The sequence below is a fragment of the Myxocyprinus asiaticus genome, chromosome 16 (genome assembly GCF_019703515.2).
Source record: "Myxocyprinus asiaticus isolate MX2 ecotype Aquarium Trade chromosome 16, UBuf_Myxa_2, whole genome shotgun sequence".
NCBI lineage: Eukaryota > Metazoa > Chordata > Actinopteri > Cypriniformes > Catostomidae > Myxocyprinus > Myxocyprinus asiaticus.
In genome coordinates, this window is record NC_059359.1 from 11,851,988 (window position 1) to 11,875,956 (window position 23,969).

Consider the following 23,969-nt stretch of genomic DNA (forward strand, 5'->3'; position numbering starts at 1 on the left):
AATTTTTTAGTAGATTAAATCATGTTTAAATGCTACTTAAACAACGTAAAGAAAAGTTTGTATTTTTCATGTGCAAAACATTTATTGCTTCGGGGTTTTTCCCCCTGTGATCTGTCACTGAAAATGACAGCAAAATTCTGCACCTGCAGATTAGGACATACTGATTTGCAAAATCATACGTTTATAAGTTTTGATGCAGCATTTTGTGCATTCACAAAATGCAAGGATTTTTGTGTGATTGCTGGTATTCAAGAAAATCTGCTTGCCAATTTACAGTATTAGTCTCACATATTCAACTGAGCAGGGGTGTGCAATTATTTTGGTACTGGGGACACATCAGCCATTAAGTAGAACATGGAACAGAGAAGATAAAAAGTTCTGCATAGTTTTATCTTTTAAGCCCAGACATACATTTAATGAATGATGCACAATTTTCTGAAGTGTATACAGATGGTACCATTCTGCGATTGCTTGAAGTTTTGCTGCTATACTTTCTATCATGTGTTAGTAAAACTGAATAAAGGCTGAATAAAATTATTAATTGTTTATTTTACCATACTTTAATGTAATGGTAATTTAGTATTCAATTTAACACTCTATATCAGGAGTTTGGTTTAAAAGTAAAATAAAATATTCGGGAAAGAGATTCTAAAAGCTTATTTTAATGTTGGACGCGAAGTGGACCTGTTTACTTGTTTTATTCTCAGAACATTATCAACCTGATTACATGCTCATGGGTCATGATGTGGGTCTTGTCAATGTTTGGCACCCCATTCAGCACACCACTGAATAAAACAGGTTGCATGACACTGATAAATGATTACTGCCAGAGTAACATTCACATACAGGTGTGAGGGACTTCAGCATTTTACAAATAACACAAAGAATAAATATATTCCTCTCTCACTTGGTTTTACTCACGTGTCCCCTCCGTGCACTACTGAGCGCTAAGTTGTTGTTTGTTTTTTGCGGAGAGAAAGTGTGTGCACTCACATGTATGGTTGCCAGATTGCATAAATTAAGTATGACATAAGGCGAAATATTTCCTATTTGTGCAACAATAAATCTCTGATTGGGGTGTTGCATATATTATCTGGCAACCCTGAGCATATTAAAAGCTTGTGGATGTGCGATAGGTCCAAAAGCCAGATAAATGAAAGATCTAATAAAAAAACTTTCATGATAAATCGACCCGCGGGCAGTAGTTTGCCCTGGTCTGCAATTGAGGGTGCTTAAGTTTCATTTGAGCGTGCTTAGCACCCTCAAGCACCCCCGTAGAACCTGGACTGGTGATGCATCTAGCTTTTTGTAGCATAAGGACATGTGCAGTCTTTACAGCCCCTTATGGTATGCAAACAATTGTCTCATCTATTTCAATTTCCTCTTAGGAGTAGAAACATCTGAGGCAAAGTTCATACTTAAATGAAACATGGTAGAGAACTCCATTAAGTCTCCTGAGATATGAAAAAGCAACCTCTGAGCAATCAAACTGCTAAACGACCTTCTTAGACCTGCATGAATATCCATCTCATGTTTTATGATAGTTGATGCTGGTCTAGCTGGTGGACCTCATAGCCATGCTGTTCAACAGCACAATTTAGATAATGAAGCATGTCTACCAGCATGATCTTTTTAGTGAAGCTGGTTGAACAAGGACGTCTTGCTTTATGTTCAAGGTTAAATACAAATTAAGCTCAAATGACAGCACTTGTGGCATAATTTAGATTACCACAAAATATCATTACTACCCGTCCTTGTTCAATTTAAAACAGCAGAAAACTTTGTTACAGTAAGGCACTTACAATGGAAGCGAATGGGACCAGTCCATAAACATAAAAAAAAAAAAAAAAAAACGTTTCAAAAGTATAGACATAAACTTGATATGTGTTAACATGATTTTAGTGTGTTACTGTTTACCGGAATACTAGGTTTACCGACGTTATGTTGTCATGACTACAAATTTGTAATATTGGATAAATCTTCACATAGATAAGGGTAGTAAGCAACACTAAAATCATGTTAACATGTATCAATGATTCTTGAGATAAGGGACAAAACATTTTTTAGGTTTTTATTTTTTTCATACTAAATTCATTTGAAATGGATATATTTGTAGAAAAAGGTCTCAGCTAACAAAACATGTAAGGGAACAAGTTTTTATAAAAACACTTTTTTCTGATAATTGACATTTATTCACTTCATAGCTTACTGTTATTTCTGTCAACTCTGTCAGACACTAAAAGCTTACTATTTTAATGTGATGCATCCAACAAGAGTGTAAAGTGTTTAATTATCTAATAAGTGTTCAATAAAAACTTAAGTGATAAAATACATTCTAAAAAACAAAAAATCTGTTTTCACACTATTCTGAAAATTGACAAAAGAGTTGACAAAATTAAACAGTGTTTGTTTTAAGTATATAACAATATAAAAATTACCAGACCATGTGTCCTACTATTGCATCTACCATTAGCAGGAAGTAGGAAAGGGGTACTCAGAGTTATAGCTGACCATGACATTGTCTGATTTATTCAGTATTATTAAAAAATCTGTTCTGTTGATGCAGTGAGGACACAATTTTGATAGGCAGTTTTTTTTTATGGAAAATATAATTTAAATGTTACTTTATGTATTGTTTGGTATCTTACAGTCCCTACCTTTCATTTTATATTTATATTTAAAAATGTCTTACATTTTTAAACACTTTGTTTGGAAGTTTAACATTTTGACCTCTTGCTGAGGACAGGTTAAGTAACACATGCTTCCAAGTATATAGCATGCATTTTAAAAAATTCTAAAGTAATTATTTTAAAATATAAGTAATACATGCCCTGAGTATGCACATTTCTTTTAGATTTAACTTTTTCAGTATTTTTATTATTATGAATTTCTTGATTTTTAACATAAAGTGGACTTTTGTATGTAGGACATGTTTTGTCCCTTATCTCTAGAATCAGTGTTATAATGTTTACATATTGTGGCTATACTTTTGAAATGATGTGTATTTTAATGTTTATGGACTTGCCCTTTTGACTTCTATTGTAAGTGCCTTACTGTAACTGCAATTTCTGCTTCTTTTTTTTTTTTTTTTTTTTAAATAAATGAGGGTTGAGTCAAAATTCTTTTTTTGTGGTAATCAACATTATGCCACAAATGCTGTCGACTGAGCGTAACTTGTATTGAACAGGGAAACTTTAAGTTAGATACAGTAAGTTGTCTTGTGCGGACACCAGCACCATTACATATTCTGCCAACATACTATATTTGGTTGCTGTTTACCAGTATGGTATGCTGGTGTCCCCACCAGGCCTCTTTGCTAGTTTAACCAGCAAGAGTGTATTGGTCAGCAAGCTTCATGAGAAAGACCATGCTGGTCGACCAGCTATACCAGCACCAGCATAAACCAGTCTGGAGCAGCATGGAAAATATGTATTTCAGGGCCGCTATGCTGGTCTTTTCAGCAGGATACACACACCAACTAGCAAGCACACACAATGCACCACCCAGAGGGCCATCACTCAACTGTACCTGTTACTTTCCATTTTAGTGTAGAGAAGAATCCCCAGCCGCCCTAACCAAATCACATCCTGGAAATGAACATTAATGAATCAAGACCTCAGTGCATTACTGCAAAGCCGCTTAAAGTGGAACCGCCATGCAAGAGGAGAGAAAAGAAATGGAACGCTTCTCTAAGCCCCTGCTAGTCATGGCCATTTGCAGAAACAAAGAAGCCCATGTTTGAGGAAAGATTTGACTTTATCTTAGCTCCATCGCAGCCCGCTCTGCTGAGAACGCACTGTTTGAACGGTGGGAATTGGCAGTTATGCCATGGCACATACTGTGTGCGTGAGAAAGAAAGAATGTATGGTAAATGTTTTCCTTAAAGGCATAACTCACTAAAAATATGAAAATTCTGTTGTCATTTCCTCACTTATGACTTTCTTCCTTCGGTTCCACAAAAAAAAAAAAAGTTATACGGGTTTGGAAAAAAATTTTGACAGAATTTAAATTTATGGGTGAACTGTCCCTTTAAGTGTGTTTAAATGGTGGGAAATTGTGCTTATGCCTTGGCACATATCGTGTACTGTATGTGTGTAGCAAATGCATTTAAGATTGATATCAAACATCCTCCCCTGGCAGTCTGTTTTGTTAAGCACCGGTACCTGAAAGAGACAAAAAGAGCCACTTCCTTTTCCTGTCTCTATTTCAGATTTCTTGGCAACAGCTCCTTCCTCTGATGTCACTAGAGATTTCTGGTTGTCTGGTTTACGTCGGAACCCCAGGCTTCAAACTGCAGTCACTGGCATTTTATGTTATCCAGGACTTAAAAAATCAACTTGGATGGATGTATATTCTGCCTGAGCTTGAAAATGAGTATACAGGCTATTGTTTAAAGGGAAAGAGAGGGAACAAAAATTGGGAAAATAGAGGAAGATTTCTGGTTGTCTTTTTTACGTTGTAACTTCAGGCTTCAAACTGCAGTCATGGGCAATTTTGGCATCCAAGACTAAAAAAAAAAATCAGTTTAGATTAATGTATTTTTTGTCTGAGGTTGAAAATGAGTATAAAAGCTGTTGTTTGATGGGATGAAAGGGGACATGGATTGGGAAAAGAGAGGAGGTAGAGAGGAAAGAGATTTCTGTTCGTCTAGTTTTTGTCAGAACCTTGGATAGTCACAGGCATATTTTGACATCCAGGATTTAAAATGTATCTATTTTTGGTCCCACATTATACTAGGTGTCTTTAACAAATTTGTACTAACATTAAATTATATACAATGCAATGTATTTATTGTGTAACTACATGTTGTTCTGCAAAATTCTTACAAGATTCACATTTGCTGCTACTGAGGATGAGGTACGGGTAGGTTTAGGGTAAGTGTTACGGAAGGGTTAGAGTTAGTGTTTAAGGTTAACAGTTTAAATACAGATGTAATTAAATGAAGGTACTTTTAATGTTAGGACAATGCAACAACACATATGTACATAATAAATACATTGTATTAAGTGCATTGTAATTAAAGACTTCTAATATAAAGTGGGACCCTATATTTTGTCTGAAGTTGAAAATGAGTATATAGGCTGTTGTTTGAAGGGAAGATAGGGGACACAGGTTGGGAAACAGGGATAGAGAGAGAGAAAGAGAGAGAGAAATATTACTGGCTGTCTCAGCTCTATGCAGAAACCCTCTCCGAATGTCACTCACTTTCTGAATACATCCCCTCAGGGAAATGAAGGAAAACACACACAGTCACGCACACATACACACAAGCGCAGCTTTAATCATCTGTCTAAGTCTCGCACTGATATGACTGTAAATTAGAGCAGAGAATTATTCAGCGTGGATTTCTTTTTTGCCTCCGCTCATTATGAAAGCTTGTCGCGGGGCGGGGGAACTGTTAGCTTGAGGCTTTCGTGCATCTGAGAACTCAGACGTACAGCAGGCGCGGAGCTGTAGGGTAGAGGCAGAACGGTTTACCTCTGAAAGTGTGAATAGAGACAGAGCGCTTCTGACACCAAGTGCCTGTATAGTTTATTCTTCAAACGCCAGCTTGCTGAAAGCACCAGCTCCACCAAGCTATACTTGCTGTGAGACAAACAGAAGCCGTCGAAGTTTGCATGATTGTGTGTGTAAAAGCTTTTTTGCTGTTGCCGTACGGCAGTATTCACCACTGCCCTGGATAACCAGTCATTTATGCTTGAAATGCAGAACAATCCAATGTTCCGTACAATACTGTGTCATGTTGTATTGTAGATTAGTGTCCCTGGTGGGAAAAAATAGCTCTTAACAATAGGCAAAGTTTCACTTTCGTGTTCTGGGAGTAAAAATGGGTGGAGAGGGCATACACTCACAGAGCACTTTATTAGGAACACCTGTACACCTACTTATTCATGCAATTATCTAATCAGCTAATTGTGCGGCAGCAGTGCAATGCATAAAATCATGCAGATATGGGTCAGGAGTCAGAATGGGGGAAAAATGTGATCTCCAGACAGGATGGTTTGAGTATTTCTGTAACTGCTGATCTCCTGGGATTTTTACGCAAAACAATCTTTAGAGTTTACTCAGAATGGCGCCAAAAACAAAAAACATCCAGTGACCGGCAGTTCTGTGGAAGGGAATGCTTTGTTGATGAGAGAGGTCAATGGAGTATGGCCAGACTGGTTTGAGCTGACAGAAAGGCTACGGTAACTCAGATAACCACTCTGTACAATTGTAATGAGCAAAAAAGCATCTCAGAATCCACAACACACTGAACCTTGAGCCGGATGTGCTACAACAGCAGAAGACCATGTTGGTCACTTTATTAGAACCATAGTGTTCTTAATAAAGTTCTCAGTGAGTGTATATACAATGAAAAGGATGTTTAAAGGTGTGTTTTTAGATATTAATTAGTCATAAATACATATTTTAACTTCGAACGTGTGAAAAAAAATGTATTCACGTGCTAACACAATAAAGAACTTTGGCTCTGGCCCCCAGCACCCCCTAAAGTCAATGACCATGTCCACATTAATCCATTTTCATTTGAAAACACATTGATTTAGCTACGTTTATGCCTGTAATCCACACTGGAAAGGCATTTTCCTCCACCGAAAGTGGAGACTTTCGAAAATGTGCTCTATAGTGGCATATTTTGGAAAACAAAACTGAAAACGGAGGTTTCAGACATAAACAGATCAGTGTGGATGTGGTATATGTTCAAGCTAGTTTTTAGTAAGTGGTAGCTGGTTTGTTGCTGGTCCAAGGTGGTCTACAAGCTCTAACCAGCTTGACAAAGATTGGAACCAGGTCCATCAGCTGGCAGTCCACCTTGTCAAGCATCTAGACCAGCTTTGGCAATCTTAGTGAGGTTTTTTTGTTTTTTGACAATGTTAATTACACAAAAAAAATATTTTGACTCATCCCTCGTTTATTTATATATCTAATATATATATATATTAGATATATATATATATATATATAAAGGCATTACAGTAAGGCTATAAAAATTTAAATATACTTTGTTTTAAAAGTATAGCCACAAGATATAAACATTATACATGTTAACATGATTTTAGTGTGATAAAATCAGAGATTTACTGGCATTATGCCTTTTATCAGATTATAGGGTTTATTGGCATTACGTTGTCATAATAATAAAGTCATAATATTGAAAATATTCTACAATAAGGTTAGTAGGCGATTTGGTCAAACTTAAATCATTAACACCAGTGTTAATGGATGAAATTACTGATGAAAATTTTCGTTGACAAAAGTGTTTTTTTTGTGTGTTTTTTTAACAAATACGAGACGAAAAGACGCATCATGACAAATATGAAATGATTTTCATTAAAACATGCTGTTGATGAAAATATGACAAGAAAAAAATACTGCAAGTGCACAAACAGATGACGAAACATCTGTTTTTAGAAGAAGAAATATCTAGAAAGAATTGATTGATATACAGTGATACAATAATCCAGTATGAGCTGCGTGAAAAGAAAGAGCTGAACATGGAAAAAAGTAGCCGCTCCACAAAAGGGTTAATTACCTTAATCAAACACATCCGATTTATACATGATATAAATCACCATATCCACAACATATATTTAATTTTACAATTTATATCTGCACAGACAATGAAGTGAATAAACAGGTGAACTAAGTTACGTACTAGTCAGAATGCGTAACTTGCGTTGTGAATACGCTGTTCCCATAAACACGTACTACACGCAGTGCAATATCCAAAACTGGCTAAAACACAGAAAACTAATAACCGTTCCTAAAGCATGAAGAATTCAGAATACAGGAACTTCTAAAAGGTTACTTGTACTTCAGTGTATTCATAATATGCTATTATTTCTATTATTATTATTATTTATTTATTTATTTTTTATTATTATTATTTTTTTTTTAGGTATATTTTATATGTTTGATACTTGTTTAAGTTAATATTTGTTTATATATTATTCCAAGTGTTGGAGTATTTGATTCAAGTTTGGTCTGTAACAGTTTGAGACACATTTTGTCATTTTGCACATCATCTTTCGTTGACTAAAATTATAGCCTATGCCATTTTAGTCAGAGTAAACTGACTAAAATTAATAAATATGACATGATGAAATATTGACTGAATTTAGAGGACATTTCATAAGATTAAAACTATGACCAAAAAAAAATAAAAAATGGTGCACACTAGGAGTCACTCTTGGGAGCCCCAAACACCTCTGATCTTTGAGAAAAGGCCAATGGGAATTGGCGAGTGGAATTTGCATGCCACTCCCCCGGACATGGTATAAAAGGAGCTAGCTCACAACCACTCATTCAGATTTTTTCTTTGGAGCCGAGCGGTGTTGAATCAGTGAGTTCCACTGCCATTCAATTCACCTCGCGATTTGTATGCTGTTGGATATACGGCAAATTACAGCGGTTTCTCTCCCTCGTGCACGACTAGTGCAGAGTACGCCACTGGGCATTTTGACAGCTAAGAGAGTATATATTCTGATAAAAGAGTATATTTTCCACTAAAAGAGTGGCACTGATGGAGAGCGTCTTTTTAAAGATGCCTTTCCGTCTGTGCATAGTTCCTGATTGCGGTCGTTACCTCTCCACATCTGACGGACACGATCGCTGCCTCACGTGTCTGGGCTACAGCCACGCTGAGACAGCATTTGTGGATGGCTCATGCTCTCACTGTGAGAGCATGACCATGGCAACGTTGCGGTCGCGGCTTTCCTTCTTAAGGGGGAAAGCCACTCCAGCCGCTCCCCGCCCCAGTCCTTCTACCTACGGGTACGAGGCCGTGACAGTTACTGCTGGGGGCGATTTGGGGACCCCCAATGGGAGTGGTTCCGCCGGGTAATCCCCCACGGACCTCCCATTTCCCAGTATGCTCGTTTGCCCCGGTCGATTTCTGGGATGAGACAGGCAGCTCGAGTTTGATGTCTCATTCGGGGCTCGAGAGCAGGATGAGCTCTCGATCGCAGCATCAGAGGCAGGATGATCCATTCAGATGCGGAGGACTCGACTGGGCTCCCACCTTCGGGTGTGGTTGCCCAGTCTGAGGCCGATGTGAAGCTGGCGGCTATGCTTGCCCGGGCTGCTGTGAACGTCAGGCTTGAGTGGAACCCTCCACCCTGCCCTGAGCCCTCGTGGCTTGATAATTGGTTCCTGGGCTCAGAGCACTGCTCACGGCTGCGCCCCACCCCGGTTTGATTCTTCCCAGAGGTGCACGAGGAGCTCACAAAGTCGTGGCAGGCACCTTTTCCTGCCCGGCTTCTCCGCTCTCAGTACCCTCGTCGGTGGGGTGGCCAGGGGGTACACGGAGATTCCCCAGGTGGACAAGGCGGAATCGCCCGAGACCCCGTCCAAGGCCTGTAAGTCCACTTTTTCCTTGGCCACCAAGGCTTACAGTGCTGCTGGACAGGCCGCCTCCACCCTGCACGTGCACAAGGCCAAGGCGCTGAAAGTGCTGCACAAGGGTAGTCCTGACCCAGGAGTGATGCAGGAGCTGCGCTCGGTGATCGATCTCGCCTTCTGGGCGACGAAGGTCACGGCGCAGGCTCTCGGGCAGGCAATGTCCACCTTGGTGGTCCAGGAGCACCACCTGTGGCTTAACCTGGTTGAGATGAAGAATGCCAACAAGGTACATTTCCTTGATGCCCCCATTTCCCAGGCTGGTCTGTTCGGCGACACCGTCGAGGACTTTGCCCAGCAGTTCTCGGCAGTCAAGAAGCAGACGGAGGCTATCCAACACTTCCTGCCCCGGCTCAAGGTCCCGCACCCCGTCTGCTCGTCGTCAGATGTGATTGTCCCCTTCGTGACCCTCGCTCGGAGTTTGGAGGCATGGCGACCACTCTCCAATCCGTCACGCTGGCTAGCCAGGATGATCCGACTCAGCTATGCGATTCAGTTTGCCAGGTGCCTGCCCGGGCTCAGCAGCGTCCACTTCACCTCAGTGAGGGGCCCTACTGGCCCACCCAGACATGGTTCTCGGAGCTCATGCTCCTCACGACTGCCCCTCCCTGGCAAGTTCCCCTGAGGGAGGACCTCCTCTCTCAGGGACGGGGCACCATCTGGCACTTGTGACCAGACCTCTGGAGTCTCCATGTCTGGCCCCTGGATGGGAAGCAGAAGAGCTAAGTGGCCTACTACCAGCAGTGGTAGACACGATCACTCAGGCCAGGGCTCCCTCTACGAGGCGCCTGTATGCCTTGCAGTGGCATTTGTTCACAAATTGGTGTTCTTCCCGAGGTGAAGACCCCCAGAGATGCGCAGTCGGGTTGGTGCTTTCCTTCCTGCAGGAGAGGTTGGAGGGGCAGCTGTCCCCCTCCACCTTGAAGATGTATGTGGCCGCTATACGCACCACGATACGGTGATCGGTAAGTCTACACGGTGGATGGTAAGAGCTAAAGGCTCTCTCATTGAAGATTGCCCTCCTGACTGCGCTCACAGCCATCAAGAGGGTTGGGGACCTGCAGGCATTCTCTGTCAGCGACACCTGCCTGGAGTTTGGTCCGGTATACTCTCACGTGATCTTGAGACCCCCACTGGGCTATGTGCCCAAGGTTCCCATAACCCCTTTTAGGCATCAGGTGGTGAGCCTGCAAGCGCTGCTCCAGGAGGAGGCAGATCCAGCCTTGTTGTTGCTGTGTCCGGTTCGTGCTTTACATATCTACTTGGACCACACGCAGAGCTTTAGATGGAGGACAGCGGAAAGGGAGGGCTGTCTCCAAACAGAGGATCACCCACTGGGTTGTGGATGCCATCGCCTTGGCGTACCAGGACCAGAACATGCCGTCCCCTTTGGGACCTCGAGCACACTCCACTAGTAGTGTTGCGGCCTCATGGGCCTTGACCAATGGCGCCTCTCTAGCAGACATCTGTAGAGCAGCAGGCTGGGCAACACCCAATACCTTCACGAGATTTTATAATCTCCGGGTTGAGCCAGTTTCGTCCCGTGTGTTGTCAGGTATGAACAGGTAAGTACACGGGGCAGCTGGCCAGGTGTACCGCTTGCGTACAGCGCCTTTCCCCTCCCGAATGGGAAGACGTGCTTTTTCCCCCATGTGAGTTCACAAGATGGTGAACCCTGGATGTCTTTCCTCCTTAGCCCCGTGACAGGCGAATTCAGAAGAGAAATTCAATTCTGGCTCAGTATGTGCTCTAGTATGCCCTGTGCTGGGATAGGTGCTCCACATGTGCTGGTTGCCCATGGGTAACCCCATGTGATGTATTTTCCATGGTATGGTTTCCCTGTTGGTAAATCCGCATCTTCCTTGGGCAGAACTCCCTCTGCCACCGGTTGCCGTGTTTGTAGAGCTCCTCCCCTCCAAGTAGGACCTACCAGTATCCACATGATATACTGCCGATCGGTAAGTCCATGAGACAAATTCTCCACACGTTACCTCCCCTTCGGGCAGGGTGTGGTCTCCTCGGTGTCTTTCCCCTTAGGAAAGGACAACCCCCCCCAACGCGGATGCATATGGCCCCAGCTGAATGATTTTCCAATTTTGTGGGAGAAAAAAGAAGAAAAGAGGCCATGGCTGGGCGGCCTGTCCCCACTATGAGTTTGTCTTGTCCCCGGGGTGCGAGGGGCCATACAATACTCATGGGGCATTGGGGGAGGTTATGTGGGGGCCAGGTGCACTTGCTACAAGGCACACAGTGGTCTGCCTGCACCTGCACCGCCAGTCCACGTAACACAGTTCAGCTGGTTGTGGCATTTCGTATAGGGACCCCTAGTGTCATTACATTGACACAACGTCGAGTGAGTGACAGATAGTGAACATCTTGGTTACTGTTGTAACCTCCGTTCCCTGATGGAGGGAACGAGACGTTGTGTCCCTCTTGCCACAACGCTGAGCTACCCGCTGAAATGGCCGCTGTCTCGGCTCCTCAGCGCAAAACCTGAATGAGTGGTTGCAAGCCAGCTCCTTTTATACCTGTATGTCCGGGGGAGTGGTATGCAAATTCCACTCGCCAATTCCCATTGGCCTTTTCTCAAAAATCAGAGGTGTTTGGGGCTCCCAAGAGCAACCCCTAGTGTCACTACATCGACACAACTTCTCGTTCCCTCCATCAGGGAACGGAGGTTATGACAGTAACCAAGACGCTTTGTCTTTTTTGTTTTTGTGGTAATCAACATTATGCCACAAATTCTGTTGATTAAGGTTAACATGTATTGAACCCAGAACTTTCCTATGTAAAGATGACTTGATTTGTCTTGACAAATAAGCATAAATGACCAGCTTGAAACCTTGTCAAACCAGCTACAATCTGAAGCTGGTATTAGCTGGATTTTCCAGGAGGGTTAATTATCTCTGCAGTCAAGACAGATGAATTTAAACTCCAGTGAGGTATTTTCTGCTTTAGGTAAATTAATGCTGTACTAATAACACAGGGAAAGAGTCCCTCATAAAGTTTCACTAGATCTGCAAGCTGAGCTGTGGTTTCTCTTCAACATAGCCCTTGCCAAACCATCTGAGAAGAATTGAACTTTCTGACAAACTGCTTGACAAAGGGTCTCCTCTGAAATATTAATCCTAATCAAGCTGGCATGTGAGAAGAGTGTGTGCGTACGTCTTTGGCTTAGTTCTGCTGAAGCAGTCATGTGACAGCGTCAGATGATAGCTCAGGTCAGCGGTTACAAATCGCAGTCTCTCTCTCTCACACATGTGTTAACACTCTCATCTCGACATGCCTGAAACGTAAACACACCCGCGGTGCGAAGCAGCTCCACTGTTTAGTGAGCAATGCATCATCTCAGCAGAAGTATGCATGACGCGCATTTGGATCACATTATTTCACTTGTTGAAGTGGAACAGCTCACATCTAGCCCCCGTAATAGGGCCCAGCTGCAGCAATACGGGCAATATGAGATGAGAGAAAGAAAGAGAACGTTTTTGGTGAAGAGCATGACTGCGTGATCTACCCCGTTTACTTTAATGAAGTTGGCAAGATGCATTGTTGAATGGTAGCTCATTTCCTCTCCCATCCGTCAAGTGTTGACCCATAACAATGCATGCATGCGTTTGTCTACTATTAGGGTGCTGTGATCACGCCAACCATGGACCACACTATCTCCATGCAGCCTGCTAACATGATGGGTCCCCTCACTCAGCAGATGAACCACCTGTCCCTGGGTACCACTGGCACAGTAAGTGGCCTTTTTTCCCCTCTGTTGTTCCACACCTTAAGGCCTAACCACAAAATGAACAATCAAAATGAATGCGAAATGCAAAACTAACGTGGCAAATTTCCATTACACTTAATGAAAATGCCATTTATTTTCAGCTGGTCAGCCATCCACCACAGAGTAGAGAATCAAAACCAAACAATACTTAAAGGTGCATTCGATAATTTTTTGCTAATTGCGAAACTTTAAAAAAAAAAAAATGAGATAGAAGAATATTATTTTGATAATTCGTTTAAAATGTATACTCAGATGAGAGTAAGAGTCGTATCCATTTTAGAGAAAAGGCTGCTTTATTCTACATAAAAATTCCCTGTAATTGGACGCTTTTATTCACGGAATATATTCATCATGGATGAGTGAGAATAGCACATTTTTGCAATGACATTGGTGATGCTGAATCTACAGCACTAGGTGTCAGTGCAACATTAACACTTATATTACTGATTGTACCTACAAACATTTACAAACAGCCTTAGAAACTGAAGGATGAAAGGCAAGTAATGTTTTAAGTAATGGTTTGCGAACTGACCTAAACGGACCTCTGCAACCTTGTTGCTGCCATCTTTGCTTTATGGGCACTCATTTCCAGATTTTTTTTTAAAGCCATAAATGCCATGTCACTCTGTATTAGAACTCATAGGGGAAAATTGCACTGTTTTAATGCTATTTTAATGCGGTTTAACTCTAAAATCGCTGTATTTGAACTCCTAGGGTAAAACTGTTTTTAACGATGTATAATGTTAAAATTACTCTGTAGTAAAACTCAATTTTTTTTTTATTTAACATCATTTTAATGCTGTTAAGCAGTAAAATCACTCTGTATTAGAACTCGTAGGGAAAACTTTTTATTTAACACTGTTTTAACACCTTTTTAACGCTAAAAATACTGTGTTAGAATTGCTAAATTTGTTTATTTAACACTGTTTTAACACTTTTTAATGCTAAAATCACTGTATTAAAATTCTTATATTTGTTTATTTAACACTGTTTTAACACTTTTTAACGCTAAAATCATTCTGTATTAAAATTCCTACATTTGTTTAATTAACACTGTTTTAACACTTTTTAATTCTAAAATCACTGTATTAAAATTCCTAAATTTGTTTATTTAACACTGTTTTAACACTTTTTAATGCTAAAATCACTCTGTGTTAGAATTCCTAAATTTGTTTAACATTGTTTTAACATTTTTTAACACTAAAATCACTCTGTGTTAGAACTCTTAGGGAAAATGTAGTTAACACTGTTTTAACACTTTTTAATGCTAAAATCATTGTGTATTAAAATTCCTAAATTTGTTTATTTAACACAGTTTTAACACTTTTTAACGCTTAAATCATACTGTGATAGAACTCCTAGGGACTTTTTTTTATTTATTTATAGCAGTTTTAATGCTGATTAACTCTAAAATAGCTCCATACTAAAACACATACATTTGTTTATATAACACCATTTTAACACTTTTTAATGCTTAAATCACACTGTGATAGAACTACTAGTGAAAATGTGTTTATTTAAAGCAGTTTTAATGCTGTTTAACTCGAAAATCACTCCGTATAAGAACTCCTAGGAGAAATTTGTTTATTTAACTCTGTTTAAATGCTGCTTTAAAGTTGTTTAACGCTTAAATCACTCTGTACTCATTAAAAATGTGTTTCTTTAACACAGTTTTAATGCTGTTTAACACTAGAATCCCTCTATATTAAAACTCAAAACTGTTTATTTAACACAGTTTAACAGTAAAATCTCTCTGTATTAGAACTCCTAAGGAAAATGTGTTTATTATATGCTGTTTTATTGTTGTTTAATGTAAAAATTACTCTGTATTAGAACTTGTAAGGAAAAGTTGTTTATTTAATGCTGTTGTTACGCTGTTTAACGCTAAAAATAACTGTATTAGAACTACCAGGGACATTTTTTTATTTAACACTGTTTTAAAGCTGTTTTAATGCTGTTTAACACTAAAATGTAATGATGCATTATTAAAAAAATTATAACTTGTGAAACATCTACTATAATTTCACTACATTTTTGCAATTTATGTTGCTTGCAAAAAAAAAAAAAAAAATGTATTTAACCAGAATACATGTCTACTTTTGAATGGCCGTCTATGGAGAAACATGCTTTTTGCCCTCATGATAGACATCCAAACTTTGACCCCCTTGTGAAGACCAGTCCTATAGTGGTTAAAGTTGGTTGACAAAATAGCTTTCAATGCATTAGCACCACCAGATGTGCTGGAGTATGTAGCACCATGGAGATGTGACCCAAAAGCTTAAATCTGATTGGTTGGCGAGTGTGTTACCAGACAAAGAAACAAATGCCTAATCGGCCAAATTGTCCTCTCCAGTGTGAATAGGTCCTCAGGAATGCATTACTTTAATGAAATGTCTTATTTGTGGCAAATATTCACTCTCTGTTGAATACACCTTTACTGTGTGTCTATGTATGTTTCATTACAGTACATGACTGCGGCTGCTGCTCCTATGCAGGGGACCTACATTCCCCAGTACACTGCGGTTCCTGCCTCAGCTGTCTCAGTCGAGGTGAGTTTCTAAATGACTGCAAATCCATTCACCGGTCCCACTGATTAGATGAGCGTTGCTAATTGAAAACGTGGAGATCAGCTGCCTAAGGCCAGAATCCACTCTCAACTTCCTTAGTGCCTTGTAGTCCATCTTTACAAGGCCTGACTCTAGTGTGCTGTATGTCTTCAATTTAATCCAAGTCTAGCAGTCCGGGTACCAGACACAGCCTAAGGCCTCTTTTTAGTGGAGGTAAAAAGGTATTTCTGGCTTTTTGTGAGGGGACATCCTGTAATTTTGACATCACTTTTTTCCAGGGCGTGGTGACGGAGGCTTCTCCACAAGGCATTCCGCCCTCTTCGCAGGACGCAAATGGTCAGCAACAGACTCTGGGCGTGGACAACACCAATGATCACGCACCCACCTACTCCTTTCAGCCCGCTAAGTGAGTTTGTAAGCAACATTGATAAGACAAAGAGTGGACAATGTATGCCCTTATTTGCAGTATTTTCAACTGAGTAAATGTTAAAGGACTAGTTCAACAAATATTTAAATTTCTGTTATTTACTCACCCTCATGTCGATTCAAAGCCGTATGCTGTTATTTATGTAACACAAAAGGAGACATTTTTAACAATTTGCATGCAGCAACAATTCATAGCGATCACGTCTGTTAAAAGGATAGTTTAATAAAAATGAAAATTCTCTCATCATATACTCACCCTCATGCCATCCCAGATGTATGTGACTTTCTTTCTTCTGCAGAACATAAACAAAGATTTTTTAGAAGAATATTTTAGATCTGTAGGTCCATACAATGCAGGCTGATTGGGTGCCAAAATGTTGACGCTCCAAAAAGCATGGATTACTTTTATGCTGACCTATATGATTTTTGGAGCTTCAAAATTTTGGCACACATTCACTTGTATTTTATGGTCAAAAAGAGCTGAGAAACTCTTCTAAAAATCTTAATTTGTGTTCTGCTGATGAAAGAAAGTCATACACATTCGGGATGACATGAGGGTGAATAAATTATGAGAAAATTTTCATTTTTGAGTGAACTATTCCTTTAAGCTCCAAAATGGACAAAACAGCACAATCAAGGTACCATAAAAAAGTGTCCATGTGATTTGTAAAAGTCTTCTGAAGTCATACGATTGCTTTGTGTGAGGAATCAAAGACTGATATTTTAGTCACTAATTCACTAAGCATATGTACATGCATACCAATATGTTGATAACTACCAAAAATCAGCTTATTAAAAAGATCAGACAACACAAGAACAGTGTTTACATGAGACTTTAAATCATTGGGTTATTCTCTGCTTTTGATGTCAAAATGTAAAGAGCCATGAGCACAACACTTCCACACATTAGATAAGCCGGTAAGAACATTGGTAAAGGTGTTTACATGCAGAGCAAAATCAGGGTAATGGGCAAAAATCTATCTGTGCCGGTCAGTTTATGCTTAAACTGTTTGTGGTCTTACCTCAATAAACGAAAATCTTTAGAGGTGTTTACATGACCTTGCACATTGTCGGCTTATTGAGCATAATCAGTGTAAGACTGGGTATAAAACGCACTCACTGGTCATTGAGCCAGTGAACCGGATTAGTCCAATTCGTGAATTAATCAATCAGTCTAATCTGTGAATGTAAATGGTTGATTGAAAAGAACTTGCTTAAAAGAACTATTCATTCAAGAATTCAAGACTTTGTGTTGCTTTTTTGTTCTCTCTGTGTTCCATAGAAAAAAATAATAACAGCATTTGGGTTTGGAATGACATTATGCTGAGCAAATGATGACATGATTTAAAAAAAAAAAATGTTTGGTGAACTATTCCTTTAATAGGGTTGAATTGAATAAGTAATAATCCAAAAGTATGTTTTGAATTGTATACAGTAAGTTTTTCCAAACTCTTACACTGCCTCTGTTTCTCTAATTTGTTCAGATAACCTGAGGAGGTGGGGGTGGGGTGTTGAGGTGACTGCGTTGCCTTGAAACTGGGGGACTGCAACGAGGGAACATTGAAGACAGAGCGCAAGATATAGGAAAACACGTTTGTGTCTACTTTTGCACAAGCATTAAAAAAACAATTTATTTAACACCTGGCCCACACCGGAGGACCATTGGAGAACTCACATCCAGAAATGCAATCTGTGAGAGAAAAAAAAATTCCTTCATGAAGTGATAAATTCAAACAAGTACAAGTTTTCCTATTCTTTTTTTCGAATGTGCAGGTAGGTTTTCAGAAACAGTGGGTTTTTCTATTAGTCGAGGAAGCACATTCTTGTAAAACAATGAGAGAAGGAGAATAAGAAGTCTTCCTCGGATTCTAAGCTACTATTACTTTTCTTTTTTTATGAGTTAGATTTTAGTTTTCTAGAGAATATCAATGTTTTTTCATCTTTGTTGCCTTAATTTCGAGAAACATCTAAGACTTTTTCCTGTTCGAACTGTTTGGACTGACAAATGCAGTGACAAATGACCTGACAGAGAGAAAAATTAACTGTATAGCGCTTAGAGAGAGGTCTTCTGGAGACATTTTAAATTATCAGTGGTATCTTTGTGTTTAAAAGAGAGGACAGACTAAATATTGTGATGATGATTAAAGAGAATTGCATTTTTTAGAAACAGAGGGAAAAAAAATGTTATTCCACTGCATCATGTGAAATGCAGTTTATTGTGTAGTGCAGATCATTTTTAATGGCATTATTGTTTTTATCTGCAATATTTTTTATCAGCTTTAAGGTGTTTTTAGCCTGCTTTGCTTGTTTCATCGCGGAAAAATGTTGAAAAAAAATACTGGCAGTGTAAATCTACATAGATATGAGCTTATGGATGAAATCAGAACGGAAAAAAAAGCAAATGTGCGCAAAAAGCAATAGTAATAGGAAATTGTTGACAATTTCTTTAGTCTTTCTTAGCAGTGGATCAAATGCAGCCCATGGATGGCATATTTTATACCAAAGATGAAGAAACCCCCTTCAAGACAGTGGAGAGGATTGATTTTACGTTTTCCTTTTTTCTATTCTAATATTTTTTGGTGTTTTAATAATTATGTTTCTAAAGTATCCATTTGACCTTGACGGCCAAACTGGTGCTTTACTTTAAGGGTTTAAACTTCCTTCCACTGTTGCAGACTCTGTGTCAAGTGTTCAGTTGAGAGGCAGAAAGCCACCATCACAGATTTCACAAATTGCTGAGTGTGTTCTCCCCACCTGAGGGCGTCAGAGAGAATCTGAACCATCAAACATCTCCCATCTGCCAGGCTGAATAAACTATACCTCTCTTTCACTGCACCTTCTCAGTCACTGACCTAAAGTCAGTCACTTTTACACGTCACACATACATTCAGTTTACATTTTTTTCAAAGAAGGCTGCTTATTATTTCAACAAAACAGGAAGGAATCTAAGCACTCACTAGTGTGTATTTAAATTCTTTGTACAGCTCACTACCTCATCAAAAGCAATTTTAACACGTGGAAACACAGTTTGCAAAATTAGCACCTCGTACATCCGTTTGACAAATGTTACAAAACAAGCACCCTTCACCCTACTAAAAAAACTGCTTAAACCAGCTTAAGCTGGTTTGCTGGTCTTAGCTGGTTTAAACAGGTCTAGCTGGTCTCCCAGCCTGTCCAGTCTGGTCTTCATTTGGATTCCTAACCTGGCCATGCTGGTCTTCAGCTGGTCTGGTCTAACTGGTCTCCCAGCCAAGCCAAACTGGTCTCCCAGCCTGACCAAGTTGGTATTCGCTGGTCTAACTGGTCACCCTACCCAGCCAAGCTGGTCTAGCTGGTCTCCCAGCCTGGCCAAACTGGTCTTCGGTTGGTTTCCTAACCAGACCATGATGGTCTAGCTGGTCTCCCAGCCTGGCCAAGCTGGTCTTTAGCTGGTCTGGCCTAGCTGGTCTCCCAGCTTGGCCAAACTGGTTTTTAGTTGGTTTCCCAACCAGGCCATGCTGGTCTAGCTGGTTTCACAGCCTGGCCCAAGCTGGTCTTCAGCTGGTGTGGTTTAACTGGTCTCCAAGCTTGGCCAAGCTGGTCTTCGGCTGGTGTGGTCTAGCTGGTCTCCCTGCCTGGCCATGCTGGTCTTCAGCTGGTCTGGTCTGGCCAGCTGAAAAGTGTCAACCCCCCCGACCTCCCAGGTTGAGAGACCAACTACAACCAGCAACCATCTTAGGCTGGATAATGGTGTTTTTTAAGCAGGAAAGTTGTCTACTTTAGGCATATTTGCAGTCGTAACAATTGAAACACCTCATACTATATGCAAGCTTTTTTTAATTAACTACATGCAATTGGAAATCACTCGTGATAATGGCATTACTTGAAACTAAGGTGCCCACTGTCATCATACCTGTAGTATTTGGTGGTTGCTAAGGTGCCTCGTTTCAATGCAGTGACAGCTATCTCAGTATTAGTTAGAAATATCACGTGTGACTATCATTCTGACCTTCTATATCTGAAATCTGCTATCATTTATCAGGCTGCAGCATTCCAGAGGGGAGAACTAGTAAATACAAGAGTAGATAGGCTGGATAAATACTGTATACTGAGTTCCTGTTCTATATTCACCACGGAATATATGTTATTTTGATGCAAACTAATAGGATACAACTCTATAACCACTTTAGCAAAGAGTTTCAATACACATGGTAAATTATGGGGCTGTCTTTGCTGCCTTCACTGTTCTATGTCTCATAAATAAATATGCCTCCAAGTTTTCAGGATAATTAGAGATATCTCAGGTGCTCTGAGAATAAATTCAGCTTTCATTAGGAAGAATAGAGATCTACTCTGATTTCTTTTTATTCCAATTAAAGAATTCTAAGAAGTAACAGTTGAATCTGTTAATCCATACAGTGAACTGTGTGCTGAAGGGCCAACGAGAGACATCAAGATCATTTTAAGTTCTATATGTGCTGGTCATTGTGGTCCACATGTTCTTTTTAGTGTAATTTTTCACTGTCTTTGCAAAGAGGAGAGTTTAGAGAATGCTATAATATTTTTCCCAGTATTCCTACAATAAGACATCATAAACAAAGTAATGATTTCAATTAGCCACAAGAGGACAGTATTAAAGCAAAATTGGTGTACCTCATCCTCTGCTTTGGCGTTAACAATTTCAGTTAGCTCTGAAACTATTTCACACTGTGGATGAAAGCGATGCTAGAACGAGGACCAGTTTTGGCAACATAACAAAACTACCGTAATGGCCATACAGCACTGCTTTTATAAGGAAAATAAGCTTGCTTTTCATTTTCACCTCTTTAAAAAAAATAAAAAAATAAAAAGCCACTGTGTTTTGTGTCTGTTATCCACTGTCTTTTTGGAGAGTTCTTTTTATCATGTGCTTGCTGCTATCAAGCATTCAGTATTTAAGGGCAGGGCCATGGGGACAAAAAGGTGAATTGGGTGAAAAAAAAAAAACAATTGTTAAAGGGATAGTACACCCAAAAATAATTCACTCACCCTCTTTTTGTTCATATAACTTTCTGTCTTCCGTAAAACACAAAAGGAGTTTATAGGCAGAATGTTAGTTACCATTCACTTTCGTTGAATTGAAAAAATACGCAATAAAAATGAATGGTGATTGAATGGTAACTTTCTGCCAAAATCCCCAAATCTCCTTTTTGTGTCCCACAGAAGAAAGTAAGTCATAATTTTGGCACAACATAAGGGAGAGTAAAATTATGACAGAATTAAAATTTTTGAAGGAATTATTCCTTTCAGCTAGAGGTTTCATTAAGCTGCAGGACAGAGTTCTCATCGCAACTGTAATTCAGTAAGCTAAGCACCTTTCATCCACTCGAAGGTTTTTCACTAGCTAGAAATTCTGTGCTCCCATTGTAACTTTCTATTTGTTTATGGACGTAAGGTCCAAGCCATGCATTTTTTTATTTGTGCATTTGATTGGCTGTCACGGTTGAGGTCATTGAATGAAACATTTTCGTTGGACTGTCCTGAAGAACCTTGACTCAACTCAAAATGTTGCGGTATGACAGCATGGATAACGCAAACTACGTTCAACCAAATTGACCGAAAACAGCAAAACCTCAATTAGAGACTAACTTACTGGCAAATGAAATAGAGAAATATTTATGGAAATGTTTTTGTACAGGTATTGTTGAAACATGAAAGCTAAACAGTTGATGCTAAGAATGATTTCTTGAGTTGCTTCACTTTCTTGCCTCCCATGTGCTCGAGCTGTGATCCTGAGAGTGTCTGTAGACCAGTGGATATTAGGTTTAAACTTCTGTTGATTTTTTTGTTTCCTTTTGATGAAGCTTTCAATAAAAAAATCTACAAAATCATGCCACTTTTCGATTCTGGTTGAGCTTTTGCTTGTGTTACTTTTTGATATAACATGTTTCTGAAAGAAATGCTATGTTGGATGTGCTGAATGACTAATTTCACTGATGTTTAAATGGAAATTTTGAAGTCGACTTGTCTAAAAAGAAACCAACCTTTAGAAAACAGTAAAAAAAAAAAAAAATACAATTTTGTATATGCGACCCATTTAAAATACTTAATATATTCCAAAAACGAAGCTAAATTCCACTGAAAAGGAACATTTATCTGAAACATGCTCGCCTTGCATTATGATCATTGTGCATTAAATATAGAACATGATACGCATTCACTGAATCAACGTTAGCGAATATTTAACAGGCATATTTATTGAAAACAATTGAATGAATAGTGCAGGACCAATAGAGCAACCCAGCCTGTTCTAAATGGAATTCACCACGTAAACGTTACTTAACATATTAAAACAGTCAGGACATTATTGAAAATAGTTTACAGATGGGCTAAGCCAAATCTATGAGAGAAAAAAAATGTGCTTAAAAGTTGCGTGTATTTCACGGCGTGCAGTCGTGCATTAGCCATTGATCTAATATGACAGCTGTTCGGTAAAGAATGTTAACCAATAACAGTTACTATGTAAAAGAAATTTAAAAATAAATAGCATAGGATAGAAAAAATATGCCTGTGATGTAGCCTACAATAAACCTAATGTATTCTAAACATGACGTGCACACAGAACAAAAGATAGTTTAACACGTTAAGCAGTCGGCACCTCATTTAAAATAAACACTCATTTTCTAGGCTACTTCCTCAAAAGCATACATTTTTGGATGAGCAAAATTAATACGTCGAAATGGTCCGGTGAAATACGGGACTTGACTCACCTGAGGCTGCTGTCCTGCGCTTAAAAAAGCCTGCACAGTGGGAAAATAACGTACAAGCATGCACAGATTTAAAGAAGACTGAAATGTGAAAACATCCATAGGGACTTTCAAATGTTTGGAAATCTTATTCCCACACCATGAAGTAATTTCATAACTACTTTACTGAGTTTTCTTGTCTAGCGAGAGGACATTTTCCTGCATGCGCCATGAGTGAGAGAGAGAAGCATGCACAGCCTGAAATAAAACTTTGTATCTGCTCCAGATATCCTCTTTTTAAAATAATATTTGTATTATTAATTCTATTTAAAATATGTAACATTAATATGACAGTAATTTAAGTGCAGCCTCTGTAAAAATATAAAGCCAAACGTAAATGTGTAAAAATTATGATCAGTTTAATGGGGGAAATATTAACCGACTAGTAATTCCAGTGTCGACTAGCAGCATCAGAACCATTTAGTCGACTAGTCTCGCACATCTCTACCACGTTGTGCAATCTAAGGACTAATTTGAAGTCAAACTCAAAGGTAAAGTATGTAATTTCTGTGCCACTGGCATTACCAAACGAAACTGCGAAAATAAAGATACCCCCATCTTTCATTATCTGGACAAACAGATGACCCCGCCCCAAACTCACATCATTGGCCACAGTGTTTACACACAGAAACACACACATTTGTTCCCATTTTCCCCATTTGTTTCCATTGACTCCCATTTATTTATTTTTTTATATTGAGCTGATAATAGTGTGTGTGTGTGTGTGTGTGTGTGTGTGTGTGTGTATGAGTGTAGTTATAAAAAATTTTTTGACTGCTTACCATTTTACAGCTTTTACATAAGTCTTTTTATGAACTGGGTTAAATTGACTCGGGAGACTTTCTTAAGTTCTTTTTTATAGCTTGTTAATAAATACATGAAATAAAATAAAACATCGCCAGGTTTAGATCACCTCTGTGGAGGGTGTCATGAAGTTTCAGGCCAAAAAGTTACATTAAAGTTGATGTAAATACGTGTTAAAAGTTAAAACGGGTCAAATTGACCTGTACAGCAAGTCTATTCAAGGGTTAGCCA

At 39.4% G+C, this 23,969-nt stretch overlaps 1 protein-coding gene across 2 annotated transcripts in view; it reads left to right on the top strand.

Moving 5' to 3' along the window:
• The window catches only part of LOC127454487 (RNA-binding motif, single-stranded-interacting protein 3), a 237,115-nt gene extending 215,096 nt beyond the window's left edge, over window positions 1–22,019 (top strand). Inside the window, exons 11-14 of one of the 2 annotated variants that reach the window (XM_051721745.1) lie at window positions 13,031–13,141; window positions 15,643–15,726; window positions 16,023–16,150; window positions 17,655–22,019. In XM_051721745.1, the coding sequence (XP_051577705.1) occupies window positions 13,031–13,141; window positions 15,643–15,726; window positions 16,023–16,150; window positions 17,655–17,658 (327 nt within the window). In that variant the 3' untranslated portion in view covers window positions 17,659–22,019. Of the gene's footprint in view, window positions 1–13,030; window positions 13,142–15,642; window positions 15,727–16,022; window positions 16,155–17,654 lie in introns of those variants that run through there. The other variant, XM_051721746.1, reaches the window with a different exon arrangement.
• The last annotated feature ends 1,950 nt before the right edge of the window (window positions 22,020–23,969 follow it).